Source organism: Neospora caninum, chromosome XI, assembly GCF_000208865.1.
Source record: "Neospora caninum Liverpool complete genome, chromosome XI".
Classification (NCBI taxonomy): Eukaryota; Apicomplexa; class Conoidasida; order Eucoccidiorida; family Sarcocystidae; genus Neospora; species Neospora caninum.
Genome location: NC_018397.1, coordinates 4,593,272 through 4,608,869, shown reverse-complemented (window position 1 = coordinate 4,608,869; position 15,598 = coordinate 4,593,272). Strand labels below are relative to the sequence as shown.

The 15,598-nt window shown below is 49.7% G+C and overlaps 1 protein-coding gene across 1 annotated transcript; it reads left to right on the top strand.

The window, feature by feature from the left end:
• Nucleotides 1-4,381: 4,381 nt before the first annotated feature.
• Nucleotides 4,382-9,929, top strand: NCLIV_058440 (Os02g0824100 protein, related; the record flags this gene model as incomplete). Its single annotated transcript, XM_003885400.1, has 10 exons — nucleotides 4,382-4,497; nucleotides 4,930-5,082; nucleotides 5,418-5,604; nucleotides 6,655-6,795; nucleotides 7,082-7,257; nucleotides 7,425-7,491; nucleotides 8,078-8,215; nucleotides 8,443-8,610; nucleotides 9,131-9,405; nucleotides 9,863-9,929. The coding sequence occupies 10 exons, from the start codon at nucleotides 4,382-4,384 to the stop codon at nucleotides 9,927-9,929; spliced, it is 1,488 nt and encodes a 495-aa protein (XP_003885449.1).
• Nucleotides 9,930-15,598: the final 5,669 nt, after the last annotated feature.

Below are 15,598 nucleotides of genomic sequence, written 5' to 3'. Positions count from 1 at the left end.
CTTCGACACCGACGCAGTCTCAATACAATCGAGTTTATAACCACATCAGCGTTTCCCCCTAGAAACAGAAGCCGCAGCAAGGCACGGAATGAGTTTATTCGGACCTGAGAAGAAGACGTGGTGTTTCCTCAAGAACTCTAAAAACCGTGCCTTGGCCAATTGGCCAGGACGGACGTTGTAGCGGAGATGCGGCAGAGAGCGACGAGGAGGACGCGAAAGAAGCTTTTTCGTTGGCTTTCAACACTGCTGACACACTTGAAAAGCACGTACGAGTGTTCGCCTCTGAACAAACTGTTTTTGAGTAGCAGCATATCCTTCTTAGCAGTACTCTGTGCAATTGACAAGAGCCACTAGGAGGAACTCGTTCATTGCCGGTTGCTCCTTTGGGAAGAAGACAGGGCTGGGTGACAAGGCGACGATGCGAGGAAAGAAGACAGAGGGTAGTGAGGAACGGAAAGAACGGTATGTGCGGACAAAAAATTGAGTGTTTTGTGGCGCGGGAAAAGGATCGGTGTCTCTTACTCTGCTATAATTGTTCGGCGAGAACGTTGGAGTCAGATCCAGCCGTCGATTTTGCGGTATTCCTTGATGCAACGGGAGAAGAAACGGTTTTCGTCGTGCAGCAAGAAGTTTCACACAGAAATTGCGGAAAAAGCAAAAAGATCAAGGGAGAGCTGCTTCACAAAGGAAAAATCCTCACGGTTTTCTAAATATGTGCTTCTTGCGTCGAGAGGAAGCGACTACAGTCGTGGCAGGGGCGCTGGGCCCAGATTGAGAGGAGGGGCCGCGCACGCCCACAAAAAGCAAAGAAAAAAGACAGTTGCATCCAAAACTGAAACGTATGTCACGGGGACAAAGACATTTCTTTGCACAACTGCCAGCCATGCATCGACCCTCTAGCACAAGACTCTCTCAGTCCCCTTTTTCTCGAGCTGTGGTCCGAGCAAAGAGAGCGCCGGTGCCCGGCTAGCTACTCGGCCTTCATCCTGCTTAGAGGGGGGTGTATGAATGCTAGGGCGGAACCGCCCAAAGGATTTTGTCCTTTGATCATGCCATGTGGCTGAAGCAGCATAGAAGGATCAATGCATTCTGGAGAGGTTCCGACACATAGACGGTTTAGCCAAAGGTTGGAAACGTGCCTTTCGCCTAGACACTATAGCCCGTTGGAGCTACTCAAGAAGAATGCCATGATGAGTCATGAGGAATCTACGTCATAGTGGTCAACCGGTCATGCACCGATGTGCCTCTAGGCTCGTTTGTGGAACCGAAAAGCCTTTCAATAGTTCATTCGCACGCGCGAACCACTGTGTCCATAAATATGAGATGCAATGTGGAACAATGTATTACCGCGAACGACACGAAAAAGCGGGCCTGATGACTTCAGTCCCCGTCCTGAGAGGGGTGAGACTCGAGGGGCGATACTTTCCTGTCAACGTGTTTGCGGTGCTTCTGGTCGGTCAGTAATCCTCCCGGAAACGGGAGCCACAAGTGCGATCACCGACCTGCCATCTTGCTTCCTTGGCTACAGCCGCTGCAGTCTTGTTCCTTTCCACTACAGGGCATACGTAGCAAGATACACGAGACCGCGGACGAGACAGTAAGAAACCTACTGCAGGGAAGTGTTTTCGAAAGTTGGTGAATGGTACTCTTACGTAGGCTAGGCCACCATGCTAAACTGCTACACCACAGGCTATCTCCGCAAGTAGTGAAAAAAGCAGGTGCATTTCGAGGCATTGCGACTCATCATTGTTTAAGGCACGTCGCCCGTGACGTACAGGATGTTGAACGGCCGAGGCGAATGTTATGTTCTGTTCCTAGTGGCCCTGACGAGGTGCCCACAAACGAGACGAGCAGCGAACACTCGTTAGCGTCGAATGGATAAAAGGGGGGGCAGTCCATATTTCGTCAGATAAGAATATTGGTTTCCGCATACGATGAAGAAGCGCGCAACGTCAATCGACATCTGAACCCCACCCGAGGCTGCTACAACTGGCATTACCTTGCAGCGTCGAACAGCGGCGTATTCTGGTAAAGCAGACCACGAAACCTGGTTTAGAAGATCCGCCCACACGTAGTGATGGGGAATGAAGATGTGGTAGATTAAATTTCAGTCACCGAACTTCCAAGGCTCTTCAGAAGCGTTTTATGCTGGCATATTGTCTTCCCTCCTAACTTGTTTATCCTTAAAGTGTATGGTACACGTGAGTATATCGGGACGCCCTGCTCATGTTTACCAAACCGTTCACTTCAAATAAGCACCTTCTTTCCCTGCATGAGAGCGCTGCGCATTTATGAAGGGAAACAGATGGCTCTTCCAATCAGAAGACAGAAAGTGCCATTACAACCAGATGCATCTGAACAGATCATAGTCCGGGGCACTGAAACACTACAGGAAGGCAGTGCAAAAATGATAAAAACGTGCCAGAGAGGGCTCTTTACTGGCTGCCGTTCTATGGGAGGGTCGAAGTACTGTTTCTTGTCCCACAGACGCGCCATGTTCGTATATATCTGTGCGCCCGTCCAAGCATAGCTTCCTTGATTGCCGTTGCGTTGGCTGACTTTGCTTCAGAGACATCCATGCCGTTCAGGGATTCCACGCTTTTACGCAGCGTGGACCTACTAGTTGATCTGAGTCGGCTTCTCACATTCGAGTGGACAACGTCCTGCTCTCCAACCAACCTGCTTTGCACAGGTATACCAGCGGCGCCTCGACAACGTTCGGCTTTTTCCCTCTAACGTCTTTGCATTTATGATGACGATTTTTCCTTCCGGTCGGATGAGCGTTTCTCAACTGGCTTGCCTAAGAAACAGTTTGCAGCAGCCTTTCCCCCGCTCCGAAACAGGGTTCTCCGCTACATCTGTAAACGTCCGCGGTCATATCTCTTGGCTGCTGATCGTGTGTGGAGGAGCAGTACGTTACTTAGGGTTTGCGTGGTCGAGACACACTTGCACATTATCCACTGAAACCCGTCAAAAGAAGGCTTGGTGACGTGACCGGATTCCGACGGACGCTCGTGTCACTCAATGCAGAACAGCGAACCACCGTGCAGGGGAAATGACTCTTGGGTGGCGAGAGCCTAAACGTTCGAGCAAGCGCGGAGAAGGAACCAAGGGATGGGACTGGGTCCACGATTCGCCGTCTCAGGTAGCTAGATGTGCCGGACCCGCTAAAACGTAGGGAAGACTTTGTCGTTTCGTACCTTCAGAGCTTCGGAGCATATTGGCTACTGTTCGTCTGCGCGTGTGTGTCCGGGACGCCCCAACGATGTACAGCAGCATCGTGCGTTATTGGCTATTCTTATTGCGACGCTGTTCGGTTTTTAAGCGAAAGACGAGGCTCAGACGTGAGACAGCTCGTTTTCTTTATTGCATCAGCTTCCGCCCACCTATGATAAAGACTACAAACTCTACACGAACTTGAAAGGTATTTTTCTCGCTTGTCTCTGCCGCGGATCAAAGAGTTCCGCTCCGCTAGGGAAACGCATGATCGATTTTTAAGCAAAAAAGCGGCCCGGCTTGAAAAGTGAGGAGCGATTTCTCTTGCATTTCTTCTGGGCCAAAGGCTTTCAAGTCAGCTGCATCTTAATGATGCTTTGTTGGGGTTCTTTTCTTACTTGTGGTATGTTCGTATGGGTACGGATTTCCGTTCGTCCATATTTCCACTCTGCTTGCTGTTGCCTCTATTTGGTGCATAGCCACTGCAACGGGAAGGTTTTTCGGGAAGCAGTTTCATTTTCTTTTTCCGTGTTTCCCGTTGCTCTCTTGAAACTGGTCTCTGGAGAGGGAAAGCGTATGGTTGCGTAGGAAATTGCGTGTTTTCATTGCTCGTCCCCCCAAAATAGAAATGTGGCTCAGTTCCAATTGTTGTAGGGGGAAACAGGTGCATATAAATGCTCATTTGGAACCATCGCTATCAAACACCTGCTTTTGCCACGGATCACATTTGTATGCACAGACAGATTTGCAGTCGTACTCTCCGGTAACGGAGAACGAATGCACCTGACGAATTGTAACAGAAACCTGCATAGATATGTATTTATGTATGTTATATATATATATATATATATGTTGGAAGGAAGACATAGTTATGCACAAATATATATATATATATATATATGTAAATATACAACGGTACTATGCTTGCACTCCACTGCGTGTGTACAGTTATTTGTAACCACTGTAGTGGTCCTTCATGTTACTTGGAGATGTGTGTCAAGCCATGAGCACCAACTTACGCAACTGGGCAATTTACATTCTCCAACTTGCAGAAACATCGCAACGAAGTATCTCTGTTAGCGTTGTGTGTGTGGCTGTCTTCGGCGTGTCAGCTGACGTCATCCTTTACTCACAAAAAATTGTAAACCCCTTCGCTGTCAAGAACATGTCGGAACTTACTGCGGGTTCGGATATGTTCAGTGCTATCCCCGCGGGTGTCCAGCAAGTGATCAGAAATGTTGTCTTCTGGGGAGCGACCGACGAAACTGCTCAGAAATGGAGGTAAAGGAACAAAATGTCTTTTTCCTTCGTGCTCATATATGCCTCATAGTGGAACTGTTTTCCAGATAGGAATAGCGACGCTGCTGGAGCTGATATTCGTGTTTCATAGTGTGTGATATGAGGAAGAAGACAGGTAGTATTGCTTTTACGGGAACAGTGGGATTCTCCGTTTACTTCCACTCCTTGTTTCTGTTTATTCAATCATCAATTTCTTCACTGTACTGTTCCCTTTCTTTCCTTCATTGTCGTGTGCTTCTGATGCGCCTCGTTGGTGTCATGTATTCCTGTTGGTGTGGCTCTTTGATTTCCGGCGGAACTCTTCCCCTTGTTCTGTCTATACTCTCTTGTCTCTCCCCGTTTCCTGCTTTCTGCGTCTTTGCTTGAGTCTTCCTGCTAACCTTTTGTCGGTTTCTTCCGGCCTGTGCTTTCCAGGTTGAGAGTTCTCGGCGTAGGCGCAGTAGCCGTCGCGGGCGCTGCGTCGTGGGTGTATCTCATCTACCCGTTTTTGCAGCACATGAAAGTTCGGAACTTGCCCCAGCCGGGCACGTCAACGTGGCTAAACGGCGACAAAAAGGAACTCGAAAAGTGCGTCTGTCTCTCTTTTCGATGCGAAGGAGAAGAAGATATGCATTGCACCAAATGCAGCTAGAGAGATCAGTACACGAAACAGTTTGTGGGGTCAATCCTGTTCGTGTTATCCGGCTTACTACAGGACCGCATCGAATACATCAGGATATACGAGTGCCCTAAAAATGTGGTTGATGAGGATATCCAGGTTTCCGAGCATAGTCTTCAACATGAAGATGCCATGGTGCTTGACGCGTCTGTTCTGCGTAAATCCACGCAGATAACTGCTTGATATGCGTCTGTGCACGTGAAGTATTTGCAGCGGGTTACGTTGCTTTCGATGGTTTGTTCAGGCACGTGAAGGGAGGCGAGAAGCGCCGTTACTTTTCTCGGTTGCGCCAGACAGTGGGGCCAAACTGCTTCATTCGGCTGCCCCTTCAGTTTTCGCTGGCGTCCCTGACGAAGAATCCGTTCGGCCTTCTCTTCGTCACGAGCGACTGGAATGTGATTCAGGAACTCACGACACAGAGCGGAAGCCTGGTAAGTCGAAAGCTCCATCCGCCTGCATGCATCGATGTGGGGTGTTTATTCCGGAATAAATTTTTGCTTCCGTCTTTCTGAACACATCCACACGCCTACGACGCACACTTTTGCGTTGTCGACGCTACGGAAATAGGCGGATGGCAGGTGGCGGGCGATCTCATATATATATATATATATATATATATATGTAAACCATGTATATACAGCATATATATATATATATATATATATATGAGTTGGTACCTAACACTGTCTTCCCGCGTGTATATCCATACTTGTATCTGTGAATGACTTCACATCTGTCGATTTATCCACCTTTATTCCTGTATTTGTATAACTGTGTAGATGTAGATGTAATGGTGCACAAGCTTCTATTTGGAGTGCTGCATGCAGGTGAGGAACCCTGAATGGGTGCAGGCCTTCGAGGTGATAAGCGACAGCGTGATCGCCACTGATAGCGAGCAGACGGCGCGCTTCCACAGAAGGATTCTCTCCACCTTCACCACCCACACCGCGGCGAATGGCACCATGAAGCCCCTTATGGATCTCCTCGACTTGCTCCGCAGAGTCCGACACTTTTACACGTAGCCGCACCTGCGTTCACACACAGGTGTTCTGGTTGACTTCTGTCGACTTGTAAATACACTTTTGGGCAAGTATGCATAATCATATATATATATATATAGTTGCCTGTAGAAATAGCGATTTCTAGCTTTCGATATGTCGGTGTCAATGTATGTATTCTCACTAGGGGAACTGTATCGATTACTCGAGAGATAGAGATGGATACGTGAAAGGGATCGACGCCAGTGAGTGTTGCACGCAGCCATCTCGAGAAAGAAGTGTATGAAGAGCTTTGGATGTTCTTGTCTGGTTTGTTTTTCCAATCCAGTCACACGGGGTACTGAATGTGTTTCCTGTTCGTGATCGAATCTTCTTCTTCCCCTGTTTTTTTCCTGTCTCCTGGTGGAGTTCTCTCTGCTGCTTAGCCACGTCCGCCTTTTCGAGTTTCTGTTTGCGTTGCAACTGTGTCGTTTTTCGATACAGGACCTCGTCGCCCTCAACGACACCCGAGCCGTCGACGCGCTGCAGCTCACGAGACTCGCGATGTTTGATTTGTGGCTCAACCTGCTAACGGGCCGTCAAGGGCACCACGCGCTCACTGCTTCGGGCCACCTCGCCCTGACTGTAATGGACAGGGAACACAGAAAGAAAGAGCAAGCGGATGGACCTGGGTGTTGGTAAAAGATTGCGGAAACGCGAGGGCGGATTGACCAGGAGGGCGAGATGTGATATGCCGCTGAATCTGCTTGTACGGGATGCAAGATGGTTCTGAAACGCGCCTCCAGCTGTGTGGTTCCAGTGGCAGCGCAAAAGACATCAAAAACACGAAAGATTACGACGGCGTTTTTTGTTGCCTCTGCATCCCACGGAACTTGCCACCTGTTCATGGTTATCTTTTCCTGTTCTGCAGCCCAACAGAATCGAGACGGGCGCATTGCCTTACAGCACTGTAGAGGCGATCATGACCATGACTAGGTTCCACAAAGAGAACTACGAGCTCCTCTTTCTCCCGACGGACTCCTCTGCAGTCACCTCCACGGCGGCTCACAAGGCTCTTGTCCAGCAGTACAAAGCTGTTGTGAATGCGTAAGCGCTCATGTTTTTCAGGTGTTTCTTTCTGCGTCTTCTCGCTGCCAACTATTCCCAAAGGTGCCTGGGCGGAGACGTCTCTTCTTCCGCACCTCTGCAGGGATAAGCATCGAGGTGGTTTGGCTAAATTCGAACGTGACTCTTGGTTTTTCTTCTTTTTCCAGCGCGCCCGTAATTTTGACGCAGATGCTGGACGAGAAGAATCAGCAGGCACTCTTGCCCCGGATCCTCGTAAGAAACGCTTCTGAACCAAGACATGGTTCTGTTACTCCTATCTTTCACCTCTGCGTGTGGGTTTTGCCGATTTGTATGCATATGCATATGGATAGACTAGTACTTTTCGTATATGTGTACATTCATATATTTACATGTGCCAGTGATTAGCCTTTTTCAAGGAGCGATTTTCTGTCAGTCAAGGCTGATGATAGTATGAGACCGCGTAGTTCTACCTAGTTTGGTTTTGTAGGGGTTTAGATTCTTGAAAAGTTGGCCTCTCGCTACACACGTTTTAACAGTTTGACATTTTGCCTGCTGCGCATATGGAAGGCTTATCAAATGTGTATCTCCTTTTCCGCGCATGTCGACACAACCCCATGTGAACAAAAAAGGCAGGCAACGAGGGAACTTTCTGTCGTCTTTGCCGGCCACATCAAAACGATTTGTGTCTCTCTGCAGTCACTTCAGTGCCGGGCCTGGGTATGTGTGTTTTAATTGCCTGTGAGGTCGTGGATGAGGTTGGACGACGAAAAGGAGGAACCCATGAAGATAATCGGGGTATTTTTGCTTCGTTTGTGTCGCTCTGACATGCGCTCCATAGGCCGCTGAAGACTCTGTGACGCGCCGTGGCCTTGCGGCTGACGAAATCCGCGACAGCGCGGCTCTCCTGTTTCTGGCGTCAGAAAACACTGCTCTCCCTATTGTATGGGCACTGTATGAGCTTGCGAAAGACCAAGCGGTAAGACGCAGCGGTGTATCTCTCTCTTCGTCGCAGTCACTCTCCCTCAGTGTCTTCCTGTTTCCGATCTCTCACGAGACGTGTCTCTCTACCACTGCTTTCGATCTCTTGTGTACAGCCGCTGTTCCTTCATGCTGCCTCGCTTTCTCTTTCGTCATCATCCGTTGGGGCGGGAAAGACGTAATGCATTGCTCCGTTGTTCGGTGGGTCCTTCATTTTGCTTTTAGCTTCAGCAGCGAATTCACACGGCTACGCGTGTGGAAGATTTGACGGTGATCGACAGCACAGACCAACTGATTAGCCGTCTCGGAGAAGTTCTGAATCTTTTTCTCGAGGCTCTACGCTTTTACGCCCTCCCGATTCTCTCCCGAAGTGCCTCCAGCCCCATTCAACTGGTAGGCCGAGAAACGCAAGAAGATGGTAACGCCGGCGGCGGTTTCGTCGGTCGCATGCACGAGACTGCGTTCGTATGCATGCATGTTCACATTTACATATATGTGTCATGCATGCGGTTCTAAATATGATAAAGAAGTATCGGCAAGAATATGCATGCATACACGTAGTTATGTACGTAGCAAATGTTGCCTACACGTGTCCGTGGGTTTTTAAGCAATGATCCTCCAGCAGGTTGCATGTTGGCTTCTGTGCGTAGACTCCCGTCTCTTGATGCGGTTGTCTAAATATCTCTTCATTTTTTACACGCGTGTACGGAGTAGTGCATGTGCAGATATGCATGCTTTTGTGTTTGTGGTGGTTTTAAACTGATATGAGGCATGTCCTTTCCTTCCGATTGTCTTCCTCTCGTTTTTCTCCTTCGATGCCATTGTGTACAGAGTTGTGTATGCGTATATGTGTTGATGTACATGTGGACAGTCGAGATTGTTTAACAAAGTTCTCCTGTCGATTTTCGTTCAGAAATCCGCTGATCTTACTATCCCTGCTGGTACTGTTGTTCTGGTGGACAACTACTCGCTGACGCGCGATGAAACTCTCTGGGGACAAGACGCCAACGTCTTCAATCCAGATCGCTTCTCCGGCAAAATCTGGCAGCAGGCCCCGTGGCTGCCTTTCGGGTTCGGTTCGCGCAAGTGCATCGGAGAGCGCGTGGCGGTAACGCATGCAGTCCTTTTTCTCGCAGTTGTTGTTCGTTATTTCGCTCTGGAACTAGACACCAATTCGATGCCCCCAGAGTAAGACGCGAAGAGAAAAACTCTGAGGTGAAACAGGGGGTTTTCCGTTATCTCTTCTGTAACAGAGGGGAATTCCATGGTGCGGCAACGACCTCCCCACACCCGGGTTCGGAGAAAAGCGTCATACCGTCGCTTCGTGCGTGAGCAGGGTAGCTGCCGCTTATTCGTTTGCTTCCCAGACTCGCACACTGACGTTGAACCTTGCTCGCTTGCCTTTTCCTCCTGGTTTCTGTCCAGGTTATCGAGGATCGGTTCAAAACCTTCTGAAGGCTGCACGGAGGCCGTAGAGCTCTTCCAGTAGACACATTTGTGTATATATGTATGTGTCGATAGGTAGATGGCGGCATATGCACAGAACCGTAAATCGATCTAGATATACTTTTTCCTAGCAGGTTTGCGTTCGAGCGGGTGTGCTGATCGCCAGATGCTACGTGTTGCGTTTTGGTTTCCTCATCAGGCCTGTGGAACGCCAGTTCCTCACGCCCGACAAGCCCGTTATGCTTCGCTTCAGACCTCGCGTGTAGAGAGGTAAAGACAGCGAGAAGACGTGGAAAGGAGAAGGAGCGAGCGCGCGCGACTATTTGATGAAGCAGCGAGGATTTTGGAACCGTAGACAACGCAAGAGTTGGAGTCCTGTTCGGTGGAAGAGTTAACTTCAAGAAAGGAGCAACAGGCAGCAGGCCGTGGGTGAATGCAGAACGATAAAAATGACGTCCGCACTTTGGTTGCGTGTTTTGTAACCGTTTTTTTGTCACTCTATTTTTTGAGTCGTATGGTCGTCGGGCAGTTGCCGTTGATGAGACTTCGCAGCCGATGCCTATATAAACAATTCACTGATTACAGGAACAGCCCCGGCCCCCCATAAGGATAGTTGATGGCTCCTGTCGATAGAGTATCGGCTTCAGGTCGAGAGGCCACAGCCCGTTCTGCTGTCACTTTGTGGCCTCCTCCGTATCGTGCTCTCCTGGATAAAGGTTACGTGCAAAATGCTCGTCGTGCATACCTATCTTTTGTCGCGGGAAGGAAAATGAGAGCCTCGGGGAGATACCATCGGGAACGTGCGAGAGGACAGCACGGAGTGGAGGCTACACTGCAGAAACCACGAATCTACTTCCCACTCCTTCTTTGGCCTTTTGAGTTATTTTTTACTTGTCTCTCGTCTTGCGGTGGTATTTGGAGAAGCACAGGTCGATCTGCCTACCCGTTGCATGAGCCAGAAGGCGATATTGCTCACGTGCATCACCGGGTCGTTGCGTCACACGCAAGTAAGGCTTATCGATCATCGCTTGCTTCTAGAGGCACTTTTGGTGGTTTGCACAGAAAAGATTTATCTCATGCAGGTAAATGCCATGTTCGTGCACGCACGTAAATACGCTTTCGTTGTATGCGATTATGGTGCGCTGTCGGTGCGCACACATGAGACTCCCGCCTCCGTGTTACGGCTTCTTTTCTTCTGGTTCTTCTCTGGCAATGTGAGCGAGTGTACGTAAGAGGGGGGGATGGCTTGAAGTATTCGCTGCATGCACAGCAAAAAGCTTGTCCTGTGTGTTTTGTTTGCAAAAAGAATGCGACACAAAGCGGTACATCCCGTTATGGCCTTTCCCTCTCATGTGCTCGGACGTTTACGATGAAGTGTGTGCCTCTTCGACAAGGAGAGGCTGACGTTTTAGGCCTCATGTGGCGCTCTGGAGAGAGAAGGGCTGGTGTCCACTTAGTAGAGGAACGAAGAACACGCCATATTCTGTATTTCCCTAAACGCATCCCCCCCCCCCCCCCCCCCCCCCAAACCCCACTCCCTGCGTTACTTCCGACGCATATAAGCGCACAGAGAAACAGTGAGAAATCGCGCACCCAAAAGAGAAAATGTCAAGAAAACACGTGGTCACAAATGTCGACGGGGAACGCCAGCGAACATTATATACCTGCATGTCCATACATATGCATCTGCAGCCAGCATGGCAGTTGTTGCGTGTCACTTTCTAGGGAATCACTACCTGTCCCAGGTACCTCTTGACCTTAACAATGCTGAAAACTCGACGGCTGTCTGTATACAAGCATGCAGCACATTCATGCGAGTTCCCTGACTTTGTCAGTCATCGGTAGAAAGTCGAAGAGGTTCACGCGCGTCCATCTGGACGTTATGACTGGTTACATCTGTACGGTCCGTCTGCTCTTTTGAACTGTGCGACGATTGAACAATTGGCCAGCACTATATGGCGCAAAATTTAAGATCGAACGTTGGCAATTTCTGGGTCGGTTCGTTTCATGAGTGCCGAACACAGTTTTACCGAAAAGGGAATCGTATTCTGCTTATACTGACAGCGAGGATACAAGCGCATCAACGCACCCCATTCAGCAGCCCTCGTCCCTCGTTATTGAAAAAAGGGCTTCCAAATCAACAGAAGCCAATAATTCGGAGGTCAGTAGGATCACAATACGGGTCAAAATGCGTTTATGAAGGATGAAGGCACTCACACAATCTGTGCTGCCTGCACAAGAGACGGTGTTTCGACCGTAACCCTAATGCCGGTCCTGACACCCAACATGTGCACCTTTTTTAAAAACACGCGAATCAACGCCGTAGACTGCCAAAACATGAACGGAATTGTATATGAGTGACCACTCGCCAGAAACACAACGTTTGACAGCTTTTCCCCAGGTTATATTCGCTGGTAAGCTCGGAAACCCTACTTCACGTTCAACAGCAATCCCTGGCTGAGTGTGCTGTATTATGTCTGTCAAACGGCAGGAAAATCGTTGCCGGCGAGTCTTCCATTTGCAGCAATGGGACACCCAAATCCTGCCGCGATGGGTACCCCCTTTCATGGAGACTGCGTCTTGATAAACAAACAACAGAGGACGTAAGTTTGCTTCGTTGAGAGTTGGGAATTTCTCGGTTATTACGCAAAACTACCTTTTAGCGTAGCTATTGGAACTGAAGCATCACTCCAGACGGCAAATACTAAAGCATGTAACGTGGTGGATAACCAGACACTGGATCGCGCGCCCGCTGCTCACAGTCTTTGTAGAAGGCAGAAAAGCGCATCTTCCGTTGAATGCTCCAGCCGGCCTTCTAAAACCGTCATCTGCCAGCGTCAACCGCCGGAAATACGTCCGCCGAAGGACGATTATTGCTTGGTAAGACAGACAACACCTCCGCCAGACGCCACAGGCAAAGCACGACGTGTGTGTCGCGCCAGAATGATGTAGTCGAATGCACTGATTGCCGGCTGCAGAACTTCCTTGCAAGAAACAACGTACACCGGGCATCACCTGCCTACTACCCCCAGCAGCATCACCAGCTTTTCCGCGTCTCTGCTTACAGAATGCCGTCTTCCCTCCATCGCATAAACAGAAGAAAAGCCCCACCAAATTCTCCTAGATTTCGTTGTCATCTGCAGGAAAGTGCTCCTCAAAGTACATCTTAGCGCGTTCCCACATCAGCCGAAACCGAGACAGTTTCTCTGGTGCCATTGCCTTAGCCTCTAATACATCTGCGCCTTGAGCATATCTTCTGGCTCTCTTTTTCATCTCCCGGTACAGAGACAGATCTATCTGGTATTGTTGAAAGTCATACCTCTGTGAGGGCGTCTTCACGACGTCCTCTACAGGGGCCCCAGATCGAATAGGCAGCTCACTGATTTTTTTGCCTGTAGTTTCTGGACTCTCTTCTTTTCCATGATTTCCTGTATTCGCCTTCTCACTTGCGGCCCCCTCTCTCCTTTTTCCTTCTTGTTCACCAGTACCTCGCACCAGTTTGTCGTCTGCGCCGTGGTTCTTCCGAGGGACATACGATTCGCGGGCACTTTCACTCCTCCCATCTCCATCACGGGCGAGCTTTCTCATTCCGACTGCGTCGTCAGTATTTGTATTCACTCCCAATTCGGAAGTTACTATACCCTTTTCGGGTTCCCCTGTATTGGAAGGATGTACTTGATCATACGCGCTGTCGGCCGCCAAACGATCGTCCTGGTCAAATGATGCTTCAGTTGCATTTTGCTGTAGATTTTCTAATTGCTGTTCCGGTCTGTTGTCATAAGACATGTGTACTGAGGTTCCCTTTGGCCTTTCATCTTCCCCTTCGGTCTCCTCGTGTGACGACTCTGCTTCTTGCTCTGTACGCGATGTCGCCGTCGCAACGACATGTGCACACCAGAAGACTGAAGATGAAGGACTGCCAGGCTGTGCCTCATTGTGGCTGGAAGGACCCGGCATGTCTAAAATGAATCCCCCCAATATCGCCGAGACAAAAAGACGCCAGATGACGTCCATCGGGAAATGCCTACAGGAAGTGGGAAAAACTGGATCAAACGAAGTGATGCACTGACGAAGGGAACTACCACATGGTAAACAAAGTATTCTCACGAAGGGAATGAATGACTGCAGGTTTCCGCGTCACCGAGGTACGGCAGCCGCACGGGCCATAGTTTGTCTACACCGGCGGTCGAAAATGTCAGATACGCTGAAATGTAAATATGGTGATTCCGGAATAATGCGTCTCCTCTCCAATGCAAACGGCGCGACAGTTAACACTTCACCGTACGCAACGGTATCACTTGGACGCATTTGCCTTGTCGAAGCGTCATACCCAGAAGCCTGACCTGTACGAACATCCACAATATATGGCGGCAGGGGACCGGTGGCACTTGTCGCTGCGGCGACGATACCACGCAGCTGTGTGCCGTGAAGAATGGCGGAAACGGAGTCTTGTCTCCACTTCGCTTAACCATTGCTATGAAATCAAGAAAAACGTCCTAGACAAGTGCGGTCTCTGAGAGGCGAGGAAAACCGGTCCCAAATGCTCTAGACACCAACTCCGACCAGTAGCGTTACTGGGACGGCCACGACCAGCACACCGCCGCTGGAGACCAGCGTGGCAACAGGTTCCCCTTGAATCAAGTGACCCTGTGTAATGGGGTTATCCGATAAACTGTGACTTCGATCAGGGATGAGCGACCTCACTTTTCATTTTACTCTCTACATGTGGAGGACCTCCATCCTCACCAACGGTGAGGCCAAAATCGTTGACACGGATGTTTCTCAGGATAGACGGTTGCTGGAAGTAGATACAAAGCGCCGCCAGCCGCGATAGCTGCAGGGTAGGGCCGTGGAGGGGGACCCCTAGACCAAACAAGGAACGCAGTATCCCAGGCACTCGCTTACGTATCAGGCTGGCGATGCCGACTCGCAAACAAACTCGTTAGGGCTACTTTGTTCTTGATCAGGCTGGAGGGTAGGGGATTTTTGTGTGTCGATCTACTTTTGCTGGTTATCTTTCTGCTATTGTCAGTGTTCTCCAGTGCGTCAAAACGCCACGAACCTGCTCTACTAAGTCGAACGGAAGTACGCGGCACAGCTGGTTCCCCCTGTTCAGCTTGGTGTGGTCACTATCACGGTGCCTGACGCTGACTACCAGTACTGTCCGAAGCTTTAGTACGAAATGGCGTTGACTCCCGTCGCGGCAAGGCCGAGTATAGAACATAATCCCCAGCTGTACCCAAAACAGAACAGGGTGATTCCGAAGGCCGAGGGGATTTCGTGTGGTTTTAGAGCCGAGCAGCACGGAGCAGGGGTCCCATCCAAAGGCCAGGTTTCACCAATACCAAAAGGTTCCCTAATAAGACGGACATGAAGGCATCCGTCACAGAAGTGCCTTCTGGTTGTTGTTCCTCATCAGATCTTGTTGACGAGTAGGAGGAGACGTCTTCTCGCGCAATGCAGCAAATTTGTTGCCTGTGAATCAGGTGTGTCGAAAAACATTTCCAGCTGCTCGTTATCTATATTCTCCAGGAACTAACGACAGCAGTGCAACAGCGGAGGTGGGTTTCCAAGATGACAATGCTTTGTTCCATCTGCTGCAGGAGGTGAGAAGAAGGAACTACTGAGACACTTGTTGCGAAGGCTCTCTCCTAGTTTCGATAAAGAGCATAACGGACAATCACGCGCAGCAGATGGGTCGCGCAGCCCCTTCATGGAGTACGGGGTCCGCGGTAGAAATGTGGTTCAAGCGGGAATTTTTGTATTGAGTGATCTCTATAACACCAACAGGCCTTATTAAACCGGAGGAGCGGATAAATAACATCTTATTTCGCGACTACTGCGAGGAAGAGGTATTATGGACGCGGCGATTGACACGGCCCCGTGTACTGTTTTGCGGGTTATGCCTGCGGCACCGCGTACAATTGGTGGTACA